The sequence below is a fragment of the Medicago sativa genome, chromosome 8 (genome assembly GCF_051527215.1).
Source record: "Medicago sativa cultivar Bolivia chromosome 8, Bolivia_mono, whole genome shotgun sequence".
Taxonomy (NCBI): Eukaryota; Viridiplantae; Streptophyta; class Magnoliopsida; order Fabales; family Fabaceae; genus Medicago; species Medicago sativa.
This window is the reverse complement of record NC_140756.1, coordinates 23,274,258-23,293,787: the sequence shown is the minus strand read 5'-3', so window position 1 is coordinate 23,293,787 and position 19,530 is coordinate 23,274,258. Positions and strand designations below refer to the sequence as shown.

Genomic DNA, 19,530 nt, shown 5'->3' with positions numbered 1-19,530 from the left:
TTCCAAAAAATGCACTTCATTGGGAGTTGATGTTGCTTTGTGACTTGCTGCTAGTTTTGAATCTAGTGTTGACCAAATCACTACCATGATCTGGAGAACTGGGAGCTTGAATTTGTCTTGAGTTTGCAGGCTTGTCTTTGGGGCTCTTCTGCTTCCTTGGCCTGCCTCTCTTGCTCTTTTTGACAGGTTCACTTGATGGTGCTAAGTCTGTAAACTTGTATTTAAGTTTGTGAGACTCTAACTCAGCTTCCAAATCAAATGAACTATCAGCATCAGTGTCTTGTTCATCACCCCAAAACTTGCTGAAGATTCTACCACTTTGCAGACAAGCAGCAGACATGTTCTTAGATCCTTCAACAAAATGTACTTTCCTCTTGTCCAGACCCAACGTCTCACTGTTGGTGGTGATTGGAGCAACGATAGGCTGCAAAACCGTAAATTCATCCAGGTCAGGATCCAAAGCATAACCAGTTGGTTCAGTGTCAGCCCTGGGGAATGTCAGCCTCCCAGCATTGCTGCACTGAATTAGAGATGTAGGTTTATCAATGGGGAATTCCTGCCTCCCATGATCAGAAACCTGTTTAGGATTGCTTGAAGTACAATTCACAGTCTTAGAGGGGCCATCATTCAATCTTCCTGGGGCCTCTGAGACTGTAGAGTGTATCCAAACAGCCTTCTCTATAGGATCTCCCATTCCCTTACAACTGATATTCAAATCATCCTCAACAGTAAGAGAGGGAAGATCCCCATCAACTGGCATAGCCTCCCCTGCAGAAAGTTGATCCTCCTCTTCAAGTAAAACAAAGGAGTTTTGTAGGGTCAACTCAGGATTAGTATGAGTACTAGCACTCTTGACAGTTTGGTTCAAAAGATCCTTTTGTGGGGGTAGAATTTCACCTTCTTCAAACTCAATGACAGGATCAGGCTGATGTTTATCAGAGTGCGTACTATTCTTCTGGTTTCTAACAGCACCACCATTGACATTCATCTGACCAGGCAGAGAGGAACTCCCGTAGGCAGTCTTACCACTCAAGCCTTGTGTCACATTATTGCCAGAATCAGTCAAAACCTGCTTACCACTTAAACCAGTTTTGAGCATGGCCTTGCTAGAAGCAATTGTCTTAGTCTCAACAGAGTTGTTAGAAGCATGCAATTTGGAACAATTTTGAACACTATGACCTAACATCTTACAAAAAGCACAGAACAAAGGGTGCTTTTCATACTGAACCAAGATGGATAGAGCATGTTCATCTCTTTCAATCACCACAGATTCAAACAATTTTTCAGAGAGATCAACATCAACAAGGACTCTGGCAAAAATTCCAAATTTCCTATTCTGAGTATTTTCATCAATGGTTAAAGGAGTGCCCAGACCAGAGGCTATTTCAAAAAGAGTTTGTTTCTCCCAATACTCTTGTGGTAGGTTCAGGAGTCTTACCCATATTTGTGCGTGTGTTTGAGCTTGTGCCTGTGGAGCAAAATCCTTTGTCCAGCAATAGAGACGAAGCAACCCAGGCTTAAGATTCACTGTGCCAAGAGCCCAAATCTGTCGCATATCTTCAATTGAGTTGAAGATGAACTCAAAGAACCCCTTGCCGAGTGGGATTAAGCTCCAATTCTTCAAATGAGGCCAATGCTGAGTGAGCTTTTCCTTCAGAGCTTGTGTAGTAACCGGAGAATCCCCTTTGTGAAGGGTTAATCTTCCATGAAGATGTGTTCTGCAAGCTGCTACACCAGATTCATACGCCGCTTTTGAGATCTTAATTCGTACTGAGTCCCCCATGATAACCTTCGGAGGTAGCTGAGCCAGAAAATTCTCACCGGAAACGGAGCCGGCAAGAGCTTGAGCAAAGGATTTGGTGGAGACAGGAGGTTTCACCAGCGAACTTGGTTGCGTATCCACCGTCGAGTCCAAATTAGCCATAAACGGCCATGGACACGCCATGGAAATGTAGGATAGAGGCGTCACCGGAGAAGAAGCTTCGAGAAGTGAAACAGTTCCGCAAACTTGGAAAGGGAGAAAAATGGGGCGAGCAACTTTGGAGAGAGGAGAGGGAGAGGTAACCGTCGTGAGTGGGTGAAAAACCGCCGCGAGAAGTCAATGAAGAGACTCGCCGGAGTTTGGCCAGAAAGTCGTTAGATCGCCGGAGAAAAACGGTTACAGGGCACCCTCGCCGTTAGGTCAAAAACGAGTAAAACCCATAAATTAACAAGGAAATTCACTTAACCCCCATTTTGGCCTTTTTAAAAAATTCTGAAATAAACCATGGATGTCGTAGATATGCTTGTTAGATTTCCTAGGAACTATTACATACTTCGATTCGATAAGGCTAGGCCACTTTATGACCTTTTGAGTGAAAGAAAAAGGGTCAAAAACGAGTAAAATCCGTAAATTAACAAGGAAATTCACTTAACCCTCATTTTTGCCTTTTTAAAAAATTTTAAAATAAACCATGGATGTCGTAGATATGCTTGTTAGATTTCCTAGGAACTATTACAAGCTTCGATTCGATAAGGCTAGGCCACTTTATGACCTTTTCAGTGAAAGAAAAAGGGTCAAAAATGAGTAAAATCCGTAAATTAACAAGGAAATTCACTTAACCCCCATTTTGGCCGTTTTTAAAAATTCTAAAATAAACCATGGATGTCGTAGATATGCTTGTTAGATTTCCTAGGAACTATTACATGCTTCGATTCGATAAGGCTAGGCCACTTTATGACCTTTTTAGAGAAAGAAAAAGGGTCAAAAACGAGTAAAATCCGTAAATTATTTTGGCCGTTTTTAAAAATTCTAAAATAAACCATGGATGTCGTAGATATGCTTGTTAGATTTCCTAGGAACTATTACATGCTTCGATTCGATAAGGCTAGGCCACTTTATGACCTTTTTAGTGAAAGAAAAAGGGTCAAAAACGAGTAAAATCCGTAAATTAACAAGGAAATTCACTTAACCCTCATTTTGTCCATTTTCGAAAATGATAAAATCAACCTTGGAATTCGAATATATGCTTGTTAGATTTCATAGGAACTATTACATGCTTCGATTCGATAAGGCTAGGCCACTTTATGACCTTTTTAGTGAAAGAAAAGGGTCAAAAATGAGTAAAATCCGTATATTAACAAGGAAATTCACTTAACCCCCATTTTGGCCTTTTTAAAAAATTCTAAAATAAACCATGGATGTCGTAGATATGCTTGTTAGATTTCCTAGGAACTATTACATGCTTCGATTCGATAAGGCTAGGCCACTTAATGACCTTTTTAGTGAAAGAAAAAGGGTCAAAAACTAGTAAAATCCGTAAATTAACAAGGAAATTCACTTAACCCCCATTTTGGCCGTTTTTAAAAATTCTAAAATAAACCATGGATGTCGTAGATATGCTTGTTAGATTTCCTGGGAACTATTACATGCTTCGACTCGATAAGGCTAGGCCACTTTATGACCTTTTTAGTGAAAGAAAAAGGGTCAAAAACGAGTAAAATCCGTAAATTAACAAGGAAATTCACTTAACCCTCATTTTGTCCATTTTTGAAAATGATAAAATCAACCTTGGAATTCGAATATATGCTTGTTAGATTTCATAGGAACTATTACATGCTTCGATTCGATAAGGCTAGGCCACTTTATGACCTTTTTAGTGAAAGAAAAAGGTCAAAAACGAGTAAAATGCATAAATTAACAAGGAAATTCACTTAATCCCCATTTTGGCCTTTTTAAAAAATTCTGAAATAAACCATGGATGTCGTAGATATGCTTGTTAGATTTCCTAGGAACTATTACATGCTTCGATTCGATAAGGCTAGGCCACTTTATGACCTTTTTAGTGAAAGAAAAAGGTCAAAAACGAGTAAAATCCATAAATTAACAAGGAAATTCACTTAACCCCCATTTTGGCCTTTTTAAAAAATTCTGAAATAAACCATGGATGTCGTAGATATGCTTGTTAGATTTCCTAGGAACTATTACATGCTTCGATTCGATAAGGCTAGGCCACTTTATGACCTTTTTAGTGAAAGAAAAAGGTCAAAAACGAGTAAAACCCATAAATTAACAAGGAAATTCACTTAACCCCCATTTTGGCCTTTTTAAAAAATTCTGAAATAAACCATGGATGTCGTAGATATGCTTGTTAGATTTCCTAGGAACTATTACATGCTTCGATTCGATAAGGCTAGGCCACTTTATGACCTTTTGAGTGAAAGAAAAAGGGTCAAAAACGAGTAAAATCCGTAAATTAACAAGGAAATTCACTTAACCCTCATTTTTGCCTTTTTAAAATTTTTTAAAATAAACCATGGATGTCGTAGATATGCTTGTTAGATTTCCTAGGAACTATTACAAGCTTCGATTCGATAAGGCTAGGCCACTTTATGACCTTTTCAGTGAAAGAAAAAGGGTCAAAAATGAGTAAAATCCGTAAATTAACAAGGAAATTCACTTAACCCCCATTTTGGCCGTTTTTAAAAATTCTAAAATAAACCATGGATGTCGTAGATATGCTTGTTAGATTTCCTAGGAACTATTACATGATTCGATTCGATAAGGCTAGGCCACTTTATGACCTTTTTAGAGAAAGAAAAAGGGTCAAAAACGAGTAAAATCCGTAAATTATTTTGGCCGTTTTTAAAAATTCTAAAATAAACCATGGATGTCGTAGATATGCTTGTTAGATTTCCTAGGAACTATTACATGCTTCGATTCGATAAGGCTAGGCCACTTTATGACCTTTTTAGTGAAAGAAAAAGGGTCAAAAATGAGTAAAATCCGTATATTAACAAGTAAATTCACTTAACCCCCATTTTGGCCTTTTTAAAAATTTCTAAAATAAACCATGGATGTCGTAGATATGCTTGTTAGATTTCCTAGGAACTATTACATGCTTCGATTCGATAAGGCTAGGCCACTTAATGACCTTTTTAGTGAAAGAAAAAGGGTCAAAAACTAGTAAAATCCGTAAATTAACAAGGAAATTCACTTAACCCCCATTTTGGCCGGTTTTAAAAATTCTAAAATAAACCATGGATGTCGTAGATATGCTTGTTAGATTTCCTAGGAACTATTACATGCTTCGACTCGATAAGGCTAGGCCACTTTATGACCTTTTTATTGAAAGAAAAAGGGTCAAAAACGAGTAAAATCCGTAAATTAACAAGGAAATTCACTTAACCCTCATTTTGTCCATTTTTGAAAATGATAAAATCAACCTTGGAATTCGAATATATGCTTGTTAGATTTCATAGGAACTATTACATGCTTCGATTCGATAAGGCTAGGCCACTTTATGACCTTTTTAGTGAAAGAAAAAGGTCAAAAACGAGTAAAATCCATAAATTAACAAGGAAATTCACTTAACCCCCATTTTGGCCTTTTTAAAAAATTCTGAAATAAACCATGGATGTCGTAGATATGCTTGTTAGATTTCCTAGGAACTATTACATGCTTCGATTCGATAAGGCTAGGCCACTTTATGACCTTTTTAGTGAAAGAAAAAGGGTCAAAAACGAGTAAAATCCGTAAATTAACAAGGAAATTCACTTAACCCTCATTTTGTCCATTTTCGAAAATGATAAAATCAACCTTGGAATTCGAATATATGCTTGTTAGATTTCATAGGAACTATTACATGCTTCGATTCGATAAGGCTAGGCCACTTTATGACCTTTTTAGTGAAAGAAAAAGGTCAAAAACGAGTAAAATCCATAAATTAACAAGGAAATTCACTTAACCCCCATTTTGGCCTTTTTAAAAAATTCTGAAATAAACCATGGATGTCGTAGATATGCTTGTTAGATTTCCTAGGAACTATTACATGCTTCGATTCGATAAGGCTAGGCCACTTTATGACCTTTTTAGTGAAAGAAAAAGGGTCAAAAACGAGTAAAATCCGTAAATTAACAAGGAAATTCACTTAACCCTCATTTTGTCCATTTTCGAAAATGATAAAATCAACCTTGGAATTCGAGTATATGCTTGTTAGATTTCATAGGAACTATTACATGCTTCGATTCGATAAGGCTAGGCCACTTTATGACCTTTTTAGTGAAAGAAAAAGGGTCAAAAATGAGTAAAATCCGTATATTAACAAGGAAATTCACTTAACCCCCATTTTGGCCTTTTTAAAAAATTCTAAAATAAACCATGGATGTCGTAGATATGCTTGTTAGATTTCCTAGGAACTATTACATGCTTCGATTCGATAAGGCTAGGCCACTTTATGACCTTTTTAGTGAAAGAAAAAGGGTCAAAAACTAGTAAAATCCGTAAATTAACAAGGAAATTCACTTTACCCCCATTTTGGCCGTTTTTAAAAATTCTAAAATAAACCATGGATGTCGTAGATATGCTTGTTAGATTTCCTAGGAACTATTACATGCTTCGACTCGATAAGGCTAGGCCACTTTATGACCTTTTTAGTGAAAGAAAAAGGGTCAAAAACGAGTAAAATCCGTAAATTAACAAGGAAATTCACTTAACCCTCATTTTGTCCATTTTTGAAAATGATAAAATCAACCTTGGAATTCGAATATATGCTTGTTAGATTTCATAGGAACTATTACATGCTTCGATTCGATAAGGCTAGGCCACTTTATGACCTTTTTAGTGAAAGAAAAAGGTCAAAAACGGGTAAAATCCATAAATTAACAAGGAAATTCACTTAACCCCCATTTTGGCCTTTTTAAAAAATTCTGAAATAAACCATGGATGTCGTAGATATGCTTGTTAGATTTCCTAGAAACTATTACATGCTTCGATTCGATAAGGCTAGGCCACTTTATGACCTTTTTAGTGAAAGAAAAAGGGTCAAAAACGAGTAAAATCCGTAAATTAACAAGGAAATCCAATTAACCCCCATTTTGGCCGTTTTTAAAAATTCTAAAATAAACCATGGATGTCGTAGATATGCTTGTTAGATTTCCTAGGAACTATTACATGCTTCGACTCGATAAGGCTAGGCCACTTTATGACCTTTTTAGTGAAAGAAAAAGGGTCAAAAACGAGTAAAATCCGTAAATTAACAAGGAAATTCACTTAACCCTCATTTTGTCCATTTTTGAAAATGATAAAATCAACCTTGGAATTCGAATATATGCTTGTTAGATTTCATAGGAACTATTACATGTTTCGATTCGATAAGGCTAGGCCACTTTATGACCTTTTTAGTGAAAGAAAAAGGTCAAAAACGGGTAAAATCCATAAATTAACAAGGAAATTCACTTAACCCCCATTTTGGCCTTTTTAAAAAATTCTGAAATAAACCATGGATGTCGTAGATATGCTTGTTAGATTTCCTAGGAACTATTACATGCTTCGATTCGATAAGGCTAGGCCACTTTATGACCTTTTTAGTGAAAGAAAAAGGGTCAAAAACGAGTAAAATCCGTAAATTAACAAGGAAATTCACTTAACCCTCATTTTGTCCATTTTCGAAAATGATAAAATCAACCTTGGAATTCGAATATATGCTTGTTAGATTTCATAGGAACTATTACATGCTTCGATTCGATAAGGCTAGGCCACTTTATGACCTTTTTAGTGAAAGAAAAAGGTCAAAAACGAGTAAAATCCATAAATTAACAAGGAAATTCACTTAACCCCCATTTTGGCCTTTTTAAAAAATTCTGAAATAAACCATGGATGTCGTAGATATGCTTGTTAGATTTCCTAGGAACTATTACATGCTTCGATTCGATAAGGCTAGGCCACTTTATGACCTTTTTAGTGAAAGAAAAAGGGTCAAAAACGAGTAAAATCCGTAAATTAACAAGGAAATTCACTTAACCCTCATTTTGTCCATTTTCGAAAATGATAAAATCAACCTTGGAATTCGAGTATATGCTTGTTAGATTTCATAGGAACTATTACATGCTTCGATTCGATAAGGCTAGGCCACTTTATGACCTTTTTAGTGAAAGAAAAAGGGTCAAAAATGAGTAAAATCCGTATATTAACAAGGAAATTCACTTAACCCCCATTTTGGCCTTTTTAAAAAATTCTAAAATAAACCATGGATGTCGTAGATATGCTTGTTAGATTTCCTAGGAACTATTACATGCTTCGATTCGATAAGGCTAGGCCACTTTATGACCTTTTTAGTGAAAGAAAAAGGGTCAAAAACTAGTAAAATCCGTAAATTAACAAGGAAATTCACTTAACCCTCATTTTGTCCATTTTCGAAAATGATAAAATCAACCTTGGAATTCGAGTATATGCTTGTTAGATTTCATAGGAACTATTACATGCTTCGATTCGATAAGGCTAGGCCACTTTATGACCTTTTTAGTGAAAGAAAAAGGTCAAAAACGAGTAAAATCCATAAATTAACAAGGAAATTCACTTAACCCCCATTTTGGCCTTTTTAAAAAATTCTGAAATAAACCATGGATGTCGTAGATATGCTTGTTAGATTTCCTAGGAACTATTACATGCTTCGATTCGATAAGGCTAGGCCACTTTATGACCTTTTTAGTGAAAGAAAAAGGGTCAAAAACGAGTAAAATCCGTAAATTAACAAGGAAATTCACTTAACCCTCATTTTGTCCATTTTCGAAAATGATAAAATCAACCTTGGAATTCGAGTATATGCTTGTTAGATTTCATAGGAACTATTACATGCTTCGATTCGATAAGGCTAGGCCACTTTATGACCTTTTTAGTGAAAGAAAAAGGGTCAAAAATGAGTAAAATCCGTATATTAACAAGGAAATTCACTTAACCCCCATTTTGGCCTTTTTAAAAAATTCTAAAATAAACCATGGATGTCGTAGATATGCTTGTTAGATTTCCTAGGAACTATTACATGCTTCGATTCGATAAGGCTAGGCCACTTTATGACCTTTTTAGTGAAAGAAAAAGGGTCAAAAACTAGTAAAATCCGTAAATTAACAAGGAAATTCACTTTACCCCCATTTTGGCCGTTTTTAAAAATTCTAAAATAAACCATGGATGTCGTAGATATGCTTGTTAGATTTCCTAGGAACTATTACATGCTTCGACTCGATAAGGCTAGGCCACTTTATGACCTTTTTAGTGAAAGAAAAAGGGTCAAAAACGAGTAAAATCCGTAAATTAACAAGGAAATTCACTTAACCCTCATTTTGTCCATTTTTGAAAATGATAAAATCAACCTTGGAATTCGAATATATGCTTGTTAGATTTCATAGGAACTATTACATGCTTCGATTCGATAAGGCTAGGCCACTTTATGACCTTTTTAGTGAAAGAAAAAGGTCAAAAACGGGTAAAATCCATAAATTAACAAGGAAATTCACTTAACCCCCATTTTGGCCTTTTTAAAAAATTCTGAAATAAACCATGGATGTCGTAGATATGCTTGTTAGATTTCCTAGAAACTATTACATGCTTCGATTCGATAAGGCTAGGCCACTTTATGACCTTTTTAGTGAAAGAAAAAGGGTCAAAAACGAGTAAAATCCGTAAATTAACAAGGAAATCCAATTAACCCCCATTTTGGCCGTTTTTAAAAATTCTAAAATAAACCATGGATGTCGTAGATATGCTTGTTAGATTTCCTAGGAACTATTACATGCTTCGACTCGATAAGGCTAGGCCACTTTATGACCTTTTTAGTGAAAGAAAAAGGGTCAAAAACGAGTAAAATCCGTAAATTAACAAGGAAATTCACTTAACCCTCATTTTGTCCATTTTTGAAAATGATAAAATCAACCTTGGAATTCGAATATATGCTTGTTAGATTTCATAGGAACTATTACATGTTTCGATTCGATAAGGCTAGGCCACTTTATGACCTTTTTAGTGAAAGAAAAAGGTCAAAAACGGGTAAAATCCATAAATTAACAAGGAAATTCACTTAACCCCCATTTTGGCCTTTTTAAAAAATTCTGAAATAAACCATGGATGTCGTAGATATGCTTGTTAGATTTCCTAGGAACTATTACATGCTTCGATTCGATAAGGCTAGGCCACTTTATGACCTTTTTAGTGAAAGAAAAAGGGTCAAAAACGAGTAAAATCCGTAAATTAACAAGGAAATTCACTTAACCCTCATTTTGTCCATTTTCGAAAATGATAAAATCAACCTTGGAATTCGAATATATGCTTGTTAGATTTCATAGGAACTATTACATGCTTCGATTCGATAAGGCTAGGCCACTTTATGACCTTTTTAGTGAAAGAAAAAGGTCAAAAACGAGTAAAATCCATAAATTAACAAGGAAATTCACTTAACCCCCATTTTGGCCTTTTTAAAAAATTCTGAAATAAACCATGGATGTCGTAGATATGCTTGTTAGATTTCCTAGGAACTATTACATGCTTCGATTCGATAAGGCTAGGCCACTTTATGACCTTTTTAGTGAAAGAAAAAGGGTCAAAAACGAGTAAAATCCGTAAATTAACAAGGAAATTCACTTAACCCTCATTTTGTCCATTTTCGAAAATGATAAAATCAACCTTGGAATTCGAGTATATGCTTGTTAGATTTCATAGGAACTATTACATGCTTCGATTCGATAAGGCTAGGCCACTTTATGACCTTTTTAGTGAAAGAAAAAGGGTCAAAAATGAGTAAAATCCGTATATTAACAAGGAAATTCACTTAACCCCCATTTTGGCCTTTTTAAAAAATTCTAAAATAAACCATGGATGTCGTAGATATGCTTGTTAGATTTCCTAGGAACTATTACATGCTTCGATTCGATAAGGCTAGGCCACTTTATGACCTTTTTAGTGAAAGAAAAAGGGTCAAAAACTAGTAAAATCCGTAAATTAACAAGGAAATTCACTTTACCCCCATTTTGGCCGTTTTTAAAAATTCTAAAATAAACCATGGATGTCGTAGATATGCTTGTTAGATTTCCTAGGAATTATTACATGCTTCGACTCGATAAGGCTAGGCCACTTTATGACCTTTTTAGTGAAAGAAAAAGGGTCAAAAACGAGTAAAATCCGTAAATTAACAAGGAAATTCACTTAACCCTCATTTTGTCCATTTTTGAAAATGATAAAATCAACCTTGGAATTCGAATATATGCTTGTTAGATTTCATAGGAACTATTACATGCTTCGATTCGATAAGGCTAGGCCACTTTATGACCTTTTTAGTGAAAGAAAAAGGTCAAAAACGGGTAAAATCCATAAATTAACAAGGAAATTCACTTAACCCCCATTTTGGCCTTTTTAAAAAATTCTGAAATAAACCATGGATGTCGTAGATATGCTTGTTAGATTTCCTAGAAACTATTACATGCTTCGATTCGATAAGGCTAGGCCACTTTATGACCTTTTTAGTGAAAAAAAAGGGTCAAAAACGAGTAAAATCCGTAAATTAACAAGGAAATCCAATTAACCCCCATTTTGGCCGTTTTTAAAAATTCTAAAATAAACCATGGATGTCGTAGATATGCTTGTTAGATTTCCTAGGAACTATTACATGCTTCGACTCGATAAGGCTAGGCCACTTTATGACCTTTTTAGTGAAAGAAAAAGGGTCAAAAACGAGTAAAATCCGTAAATTAACAAGGAAATTCACTTAACCCTCATTTTGTCCATTTTCGAAAATGATAAAATCAACCTTGGAATTCGAGTATATGCTTGTTAGATTTCATAGGAACTATTACATGCTTCGATTCGATAAGGCTAGGCCACTTTATGACCTTTTTAGTGAAAGAAAAAGGGTCAAAAATGAGTAAAATCCGTATATTAACAAGGAAATTCACTTAACCCCCATTTTGGCCTTTTTAAAAAATTCTAAAATAAACCATGGATGTCGTAGATATGCTTGTTAGATTTCCTAGGAACTATTACATGCTTCGATTCGATAAGGCTAGGCCACTTTATGACCTTTTTAGTGAAAGAAAAAGGGTCAAAAACTAGTAAAATCCGTAAATTAACAAGGAAATTCACTTTACCCCCATTTTGGCCGTTTTTAAAAATTCTAAAATAAACCATGGATGTCGTAGATATGCTTGTTAGATTTCCTAGGAACTATTACATGCTTCGACTCGATAAGGCTAGGCCACTTTATGACCTTTTTAGTGAAAGAAAAAGGGTCAAAAACGAGTAAAATCCGTAAATTAACAAGGAAATTCACTTAACCCTCATTTTGTCCATTTTTGAAAATGATAAAATCAACCTTGGAATTCGAATATATGCTTGTTAGATTTCATAGGAACTATTACATGCTTCGATTCGATAAGGCTAGGCCACTTTATGACCTTTTTAGTGAAAGAAAAAGGTCAAAAACGGGTAAAATCCATAAATTAACAAGGAAATTCACTTAACCCCCATTTTGGCCTTTTTAAAAAATTCTGAAATAAACCATGGATGTCGTAGATATGCTTGTTAGATTTCCTAGAAACTATTACATGCTTCGATTCGATAAGGCTAGGCCACTTTATGACCTTTTTAGTGAAAGAAAAAGGGTCAAAAACGAGTAAAATCCGTAAATTAACAAGGAAATCCAATTAACCCCCATTTTGGCCGTTTTTAAAAATTCTAAAATAAACCATGGATGTCGTAGATATGCTTGTTAGATTTCCTAGGAACTATTACATGCTTCGATTCGATAAGGCTAGGCCACTTTATGACCTTTTTAGTGAAAGAAAAAGGGTCAAAAACGAGTAAAATCCGTAAATTAACAAGGAAATCCAATTAACCCCCATTTTGGCCGTTTTTAAAAATTCTAAAATAAACCATGGATGTCGTAGATATGCTTGTTAGATTTCCTAGGAACTATTACATGCTTCGACTCGATAAGGCTAGGCCACTTTATGACCTTTTTAGTGAAAGAAAAAGGGTCAAAAACGAGTAAAATCCGTAAATTAACAAGGAAATTCACTTAACCCTCATTTTGTCCATTTTTGAAAATGATAAAATCAACCTTGGAATTCGAATATATGCTTGTTAGATTTCCTAGGAACTATTACATGCTTCGATTCGATAAGGCTAGGCCACTTTATGACCTTTTGAGTGAAAGAAAAAGGGTCAAAAACGAGTAAAATCCGTAAATTAACAAGGAAATTCACTTAACCCTCATTTTTGCCTTTTTAAAAATTTTTAAAATAAACCATGGATGTCGTAGATATGCTTGTTAGATTTCCTAGGAACTATTACATGCTTCGATTCGATAAGGCTAGGCCACTTTATGACCTTTTTAGTGAAAGAAAAAGGTCAAAAACGAGTAAAACCCATAAATTAACAAGGAAATTCACTTAACCCCCATTTTGGCCGTTTTTAAAAATTCTAAAATAAACCATGGATGTCGTAGATATGCTTGTTAGATTTCCTAGGAACTATTACATGATTCGATTCGATAAGGCTAGGCCACTTTATGACCTTTTTAGAGAAAGAAAAAGGGTCAAAAACGAGTAAAATCCGTAAATTATTTTGGCCGTTTTTAAAAATTCTAAAATAAACCATGGATGTCGTAGATATGCTTGTTAGATTTCCTAGGAACTATTACATGCTTCGATTCGATAAGGCTAGGCCACTTTATGACCTTTTTAGTGAAAGAAAAAGGGTCAAAAATGAGTAAAATCCGTATATTAACAAGTAAATTCACTTAACCCCCATTTTGGCCTTTTTAAAAATTTCTAAAATAAACCATGGATGTCGTAGATATGCTTGTTAGATTTCCTAGGAACTATTACATGCTTCGATTCGATAAGGCTAGGCCACTTAATGACCTTTTTAGTGAAAGAAAAAGGGTCAAAAACTAGTAAAATCCGTAAATTAACAAGGAAATTCACTTAACCCCCATTTTGGCCGGTTTTAAAAATTCTAAAATAAACCATGGATGTCGTAGATATGCTTGTTAGATTTCCTAGGAACTATTACATGCTTCGACTCGATAAGGCTAGGCCACTTTATGACCTTTTTAGTGAAAGAAAAAGGGTCAAAAACGAGTAAAATCCGTAAATTAACAAGGAAATTCACTTAACCCTCATTTTGTCCATTTTTGAAAATGATAAAATCAACCTTGGAATTCGAATATATGCTTGTTAGATTTCATAGGAACTATTACATGCTTCGATTCGATAAGGCTAGGCCACTTTATGACCTTTTTAGTGAAAGAAAAAGGTCAAAAACGAGTAAAATCCATAAATTAACAAGGAAATTCACTTAACCCCCATTTTGGCCTTTTTAAAAAATTCTGAAATAAACCATGGATGTCGTAGATATGCTTGTTAGATTTCCTAGGAACTATTACATGCTTCGATTCGATAAGGCTAGGCCACTTTATGACCTTTTTAGTGAAAGAAAAAGGGTCAAAAACGAGTAAAATCCGTAAATTAACAAGGAAATTCACTTAACCCTCATTTTGTCCATTTTCGAAAATGATAAAATCAACCTTGGAATTCGAATATATGCTTGTTAGATTTCATAGGAACTATTACATGCTTCGATTCGATAAGGCTAGGCCACTTTATGACCTTTTTAGTGAAAGAAAAAGGTCAAAAACGAGTAAAATCCATAAATTAACAAGGAAATTCACTTAACCCCCATTTTGGCCTTTTTAAAAAATTCTGAAATAAACCATGGATGCCGTAGATATGCTTGTTAGATTTCCTAGGAACTATTACATGCTTCGATTCGATAAGGCTAGGCCACTTTATGACCTTTTTAGTGAAAGAAAAAGGGTCAAAAACGAGTAAAATCCGTAAATTAACAAGGAAATTCACTTAACCCTCATTTTGTCCATTTTCGAAAATGATAAAATCAACCTTGGAATTCGAGTATATGCTTGTTAGATTTCATAGGAACTATTACATGCTTCGATTCGATAAGGCTAGGCCACTTTATGACCTTTTTAGTGAAAGAAAAAGGGTCAAAAATGAGTAAAATCCGTATATTAACAAGGAAATTCACTTAACCCCCATTTTGGCCTTTTTAAAAAATTCTAAAATAAACCATGGATGTCGTAGATATGCTTGTTAGATTTCCTAGGAACTATTACATGCTTCGATTCGATAAGGCTAGGCCACTTTATGACCTTTTTAGTGAAAGAAAAAGGGTCAAAAACTAGTAAAATCCGTAAATTAACAAGGAAATTCACTTTACCCCCATTTTGGCCGTTTTTAAAAATTCTAAAATAAACCATGGATGTCGTAGATATGCTTGTTAGATTTCCTAGGAACTATTACATGCTTCGACTCGATAAGGCTAGGCCACTTTATGACCTTTTTAGTGAAAGAAAAAGGGTCAAAAACGAGTAAAATCCGTAAATTAACAAGGAAATTCACTTAACCCTCATTTTGTCCATTTTTGAAAATGATAAAATCAACCTTGGAATTCGAATATATGCTTGTTAGATTTCGTAGGAACTATTACATGCTTCGATTCGATAAGGCTAGGCCACTTTATGACCTTTTTAGTGAAAGAAAAAGGTCAAAAACGGGTAAAATCCATAAATTAACAAGGAAATTCACTTAACCCCCATTTTGGCCTTTTTAAAAAATTCTGAAATAAACCATGGATGTCGTAGATATGCTTGTTAGATTTCCTAGAAACTATTACATGCTTCGATTCGATAAGGCTAGGCCACTTTATGACCTTTTTAGTGAAAGAAAAAGGGTCAAAAACGAGTAAAATCCGTAAATTAACAAGGAAATCCAATTAACCCCCATTTTGACCGTTTTTAAAAATTCTAAAATAAACCATGGATGTCGTAGATATGCTTGTTAGATTTCCTAGGAACTATTACATGCTTCGATTCGATAAGGCTAGGCCACTTTATGACCTTTTTAGTGAAAGAAAAAGGGTCAAAAACTAGTAAAATCCGTAAATTAACAAGGAAATTCACTTTACCCCCATTTTGGCCGTTTTTAAAAATTCTAAAATAAACCATGGATGTCGTAGATATGCTTGTTAGATTTCCTAGGAACTATTACATGCTTCGACTCGATAAGGCTAGGCCACTTTATGACCTTTTTAGTGAAAGAAAAAGGGTCAAAAACGAGTAAAATCCGTAAATTAACAAGGAAATTCACTTAACCCTCATTTTGTCCATTTTTGAAAATGATAAAATCAACCTTGGAATTCGAATATATGCTTGTTAGATTTCGTAGGAACTATTACATGCTTCGATTCGATAAGGCTAGACCACTTTATGACCTTTTTAGTGAAAGAAAAAGGTCAAAAACGGGTAAAATCCATAAATTAACAAGGAAATTCACTTAACCCCCATTTTGGCCTTTTTAAAAAATTCTGAAATAAACCATGGATGTCGTAGATATGCTTGTTAGATTTCCTAGAAACTATTACATGCTTCGATTCGATAAGGCTAGGCCACTTTATGACCTTTTTAGTGAAAGAAAAAGGGTCAAAAACGAGTAAAATCCGTAAATTAACAAGGAAATCCAATTAACCCCCATTTTGACCGTTTTTAAAAATTCTAAAATAAACCATGGATGTCGTAGATATGCTTGTTAGATTTCCTAGGAACTATTACATGCTTCGATTCGATAAGGCTAGGCCACTTTATGACCTTTTTAGTGAAAGAAAAAGGGTCAAAAACGAGTAAAATCCGTAAATTAACAAGGAAATCCAATTAACCCCCATTTTGGCCGTTTTTAAAAATTCTAAAATAAACCATGGATGTCGTAGATATGCTTGTTAGATTTCCTAGGAACTATTACATGCTTCGACTCGATAAGGCTAGGCCACTTTATGACCTTTTTAGTGAAAGAAAAAGGGTCAAAAACGAGTAAAATCCGTAAATTAACAAGGAAATTCACTTAACCCTCATTTTGTCCATTTTTGAAAATGATAAAATCAACCTTGGAATTCGAATATATGCTTGTTAGACTTCATAGGAACTATTACATGCTTCGATTCGATAAGGCTAGGCCACTTTATGACCTTTTTAGTGAAAGAAAAAGGTCAAAAACGAGTAAAATCCATAAATTAACAAGGAAATTCACTTAACCCCCATTTTGGCCTTTTTAAAAAATTCTGAAATAAACCATGGATGTCGTAGATATGCTTGTTAGATTTCCTAGGAACTATTACATGCTTCGATTCGATAAGGCTAGGCCACTTTATGACCTTTTTAGTGAAAGAAAAAGGTCAAAAACGAGTAAAACCCATAAATTAACAAGGAAATTCACTTAACCCCCATTTTGGCCTTTTTCAAAATTTTTGAAATAAACCATGGATGTCGTAGATATGCTTGTTAGATTTCCTAGGAACTATTACATGCTTCGATTCGATAAGGCTAGGCCACTTTATGACCTTTTGAGTGAAAGAAAAAGGGTCAAAAACGAGTAAAATCCGTAAATTAACAAGGAAATTCACTTAACCCTCATTTTTGCCTTTTTAAAAATTTTTAAAATAAACCATGGATGTCGTAGATATGCTTGTTAGATTTCCTAGGAACTATTACATGCTTCGATTCGATAAGGCTAGGCCACTTTATGACCTTTTCAGTGAAAGAAAAAGGGTCAAAAATGAGTAAAATCCGTAAATTAACAAGGAAATTCACTTAACCCCCATTTTGGCCGTTTTTAAAAATTCTAAAATAAACCATGGATGTCGTAGATATGCTTGTTAGATTTCCTAGGAACTATTACATGCTTCGATTCGATAAGGCTAGGCCACTTTATGACCTTTTTAGTGAAAGAAAAAGGGTCAAAAACGAGTAAAATCCGTAAATTATTTTGGCCGTTTTTAAAAATTCTAAAATAAACCATGGATGTCGTAGATATGCTTGTTAGATTTCCTAGGAACTATTACATGCTTCGATTCGATAAGGCTAGGCCACTTTATGACCTTTTTAGTGAAAGAAAAAAGGTCAAAAACGAGTAAAATCCGTAAATTAACAAGGAAATTCACTTAACCCTCATTTTGTCCATTTTCGAAAATGATAAAATCAACCTTGGAATTCGAATATATGCTTGTTAGATTTCATAGGAACTATTACATGCTTCGATTCGATAAGGCTAGGCCACTTTATGACCTTTTTAGTGAAAGAAAAAGGGTCAAAAATGAGTAAAATCCGTATATTAACAAGGAAATTCAATTAACCCCCATTTTGGCCTTTTTAAAAAATTCTAAAATAAACCATGGATGTCGTAGATATGCTTGTTAGATTTCCTAGGAACTATTACATGCTTCGATTGGATAAGGCTAGGCCACTTTATGACCTTTTTAGTGAAAGAAAAAGGGTCAAAAACTAGTAAAATCCGTAAATTAACAAGGAAATTAACTTAACCCCCATTTTGGCCGTTTTTAAAAATTCTAAAATAAACCATGGATGTCGTAGATATGCTTGTTAGATTTCCTAGGAACTATTACATGCTTCGACTCGATAAGGCTAGGCCACTTTATGACCTTTTTTGTGAAAGAAAAAGGGTCAAAAACGAGTAAAATCCGTAAATTAACAAGGAAATTCACTTAACCCTCATTTTGTCCATTTTCGAAAATGATAAAATCAACCTTGGAATTCGAATATATGCTTGTTAGATTTCATAGGAACTATTACATGCTTCGATTCGATAAGGCTAGGCCACTTTATGACCTTTTTAGTGAAAGAAAAAGGGTCAAAAATGAGTAAAATCCGTATATTAACAAGGAAATTCACTTAACCCCCCATTTTGGCCTTTTTAAAAAATTCTAAAATAAACCATGGATGTCGTAGATATGCTTGTTAGATTTCCTAGGAACTATTACATGCTTCGATTCGATAAGGCTAGGCCACTTTATGACCTTTTTAGTGAAAGAAAAAGGGTCAAAAACGAGTAAAATCCGTAAATTAACAAGGAAATTCACTTAACCCTCATTTTGTCCATTTTCGAAAATGATAAAATCAACCTTGGAATTCGAATATATGCTTGTTAGATTTTATAGGAACTATTACATGCTTCGATTCGATAAGGCTAGGCCACTTTATGACCTTTTTAGTGAAAGAAAAAGGTCAAAAACGAGTAAAATCCATAAATTAACAAGGAAATTCACTTAACCCCCATTTTGGCCTTTTTAAAAAATTCTGAAATAAACCATGGATGTCGTAGATATGCTTGTTAGATTTCCTAGGAACTATTACATGCTTCGATTCGATAAGGCTAGGCCACTTTATGACCTTTTTAGTGAAAGAAAAAGGGTCAAAAACGAGTAAAATCCGTAAATTAACAAGGAAATCCAATTAACCCCCATTTTGGCCGTTTTTAAAAATTCTAAAATAAACCATGGATGTCGTAGATATGCTTGTTAGATTTCCTAGGAACTATTACATGCTTCGATTCGATAAGGCTAGGCCACTTTATGACCTTTTTAGTGAAAGAAAAAGGGTCAAAAACGAGTAAAATCCGTAAATTAACAAGGAAATTCACTTAACCCCCATTTTGGCCGTTTTTAAAAATTCTAAAATAAACCGTGGATGTCGTAGATATGCTTGTTAGATTTACTAGGAACTATTACATGCTTCGACTCGATAAGGCTAGGCCACTTTATGACCTTTTTAGTGAAAGAAAAAGGGTCAAAAACGAGTAAAATCCGTAAATTAACAAGGAAATTCACTTAACCCTCATTTTGTCCATTTTCGAAAATGATAA

General features: G+C 34.5%; 1 protein-coding gene across 1 annotated transcript; it reads right to left on the bottom strand.

Moving 5' to 3' along the window:
* Positions 1-16: 16 nt before the first annotated feature.
* On the bottom strand, positions 17-1,945 carry LOC146897844 (uncharacterized). Its single transcript, XM_085737475.1, has one exon. The coding sequence runs from the start codon at positions 1,943-1,945 to the stop codon at positions 17-19; it is 1,929 nt and encodes a 642-aa protein (XP_085593601.1).
* Between the last annotated feature and the right edge of the window lie 17,585 nt (positions 1,946-19,530).

Coding starts and splice junctions, on each gene's coding strand:
- LOC146897844 (XM_085737475.1), bottom strand. CDS start 1,945: ATGGCGTGTCCATGGCCGTTTATGGCTAATTTGGACTCGACGGTGGAT.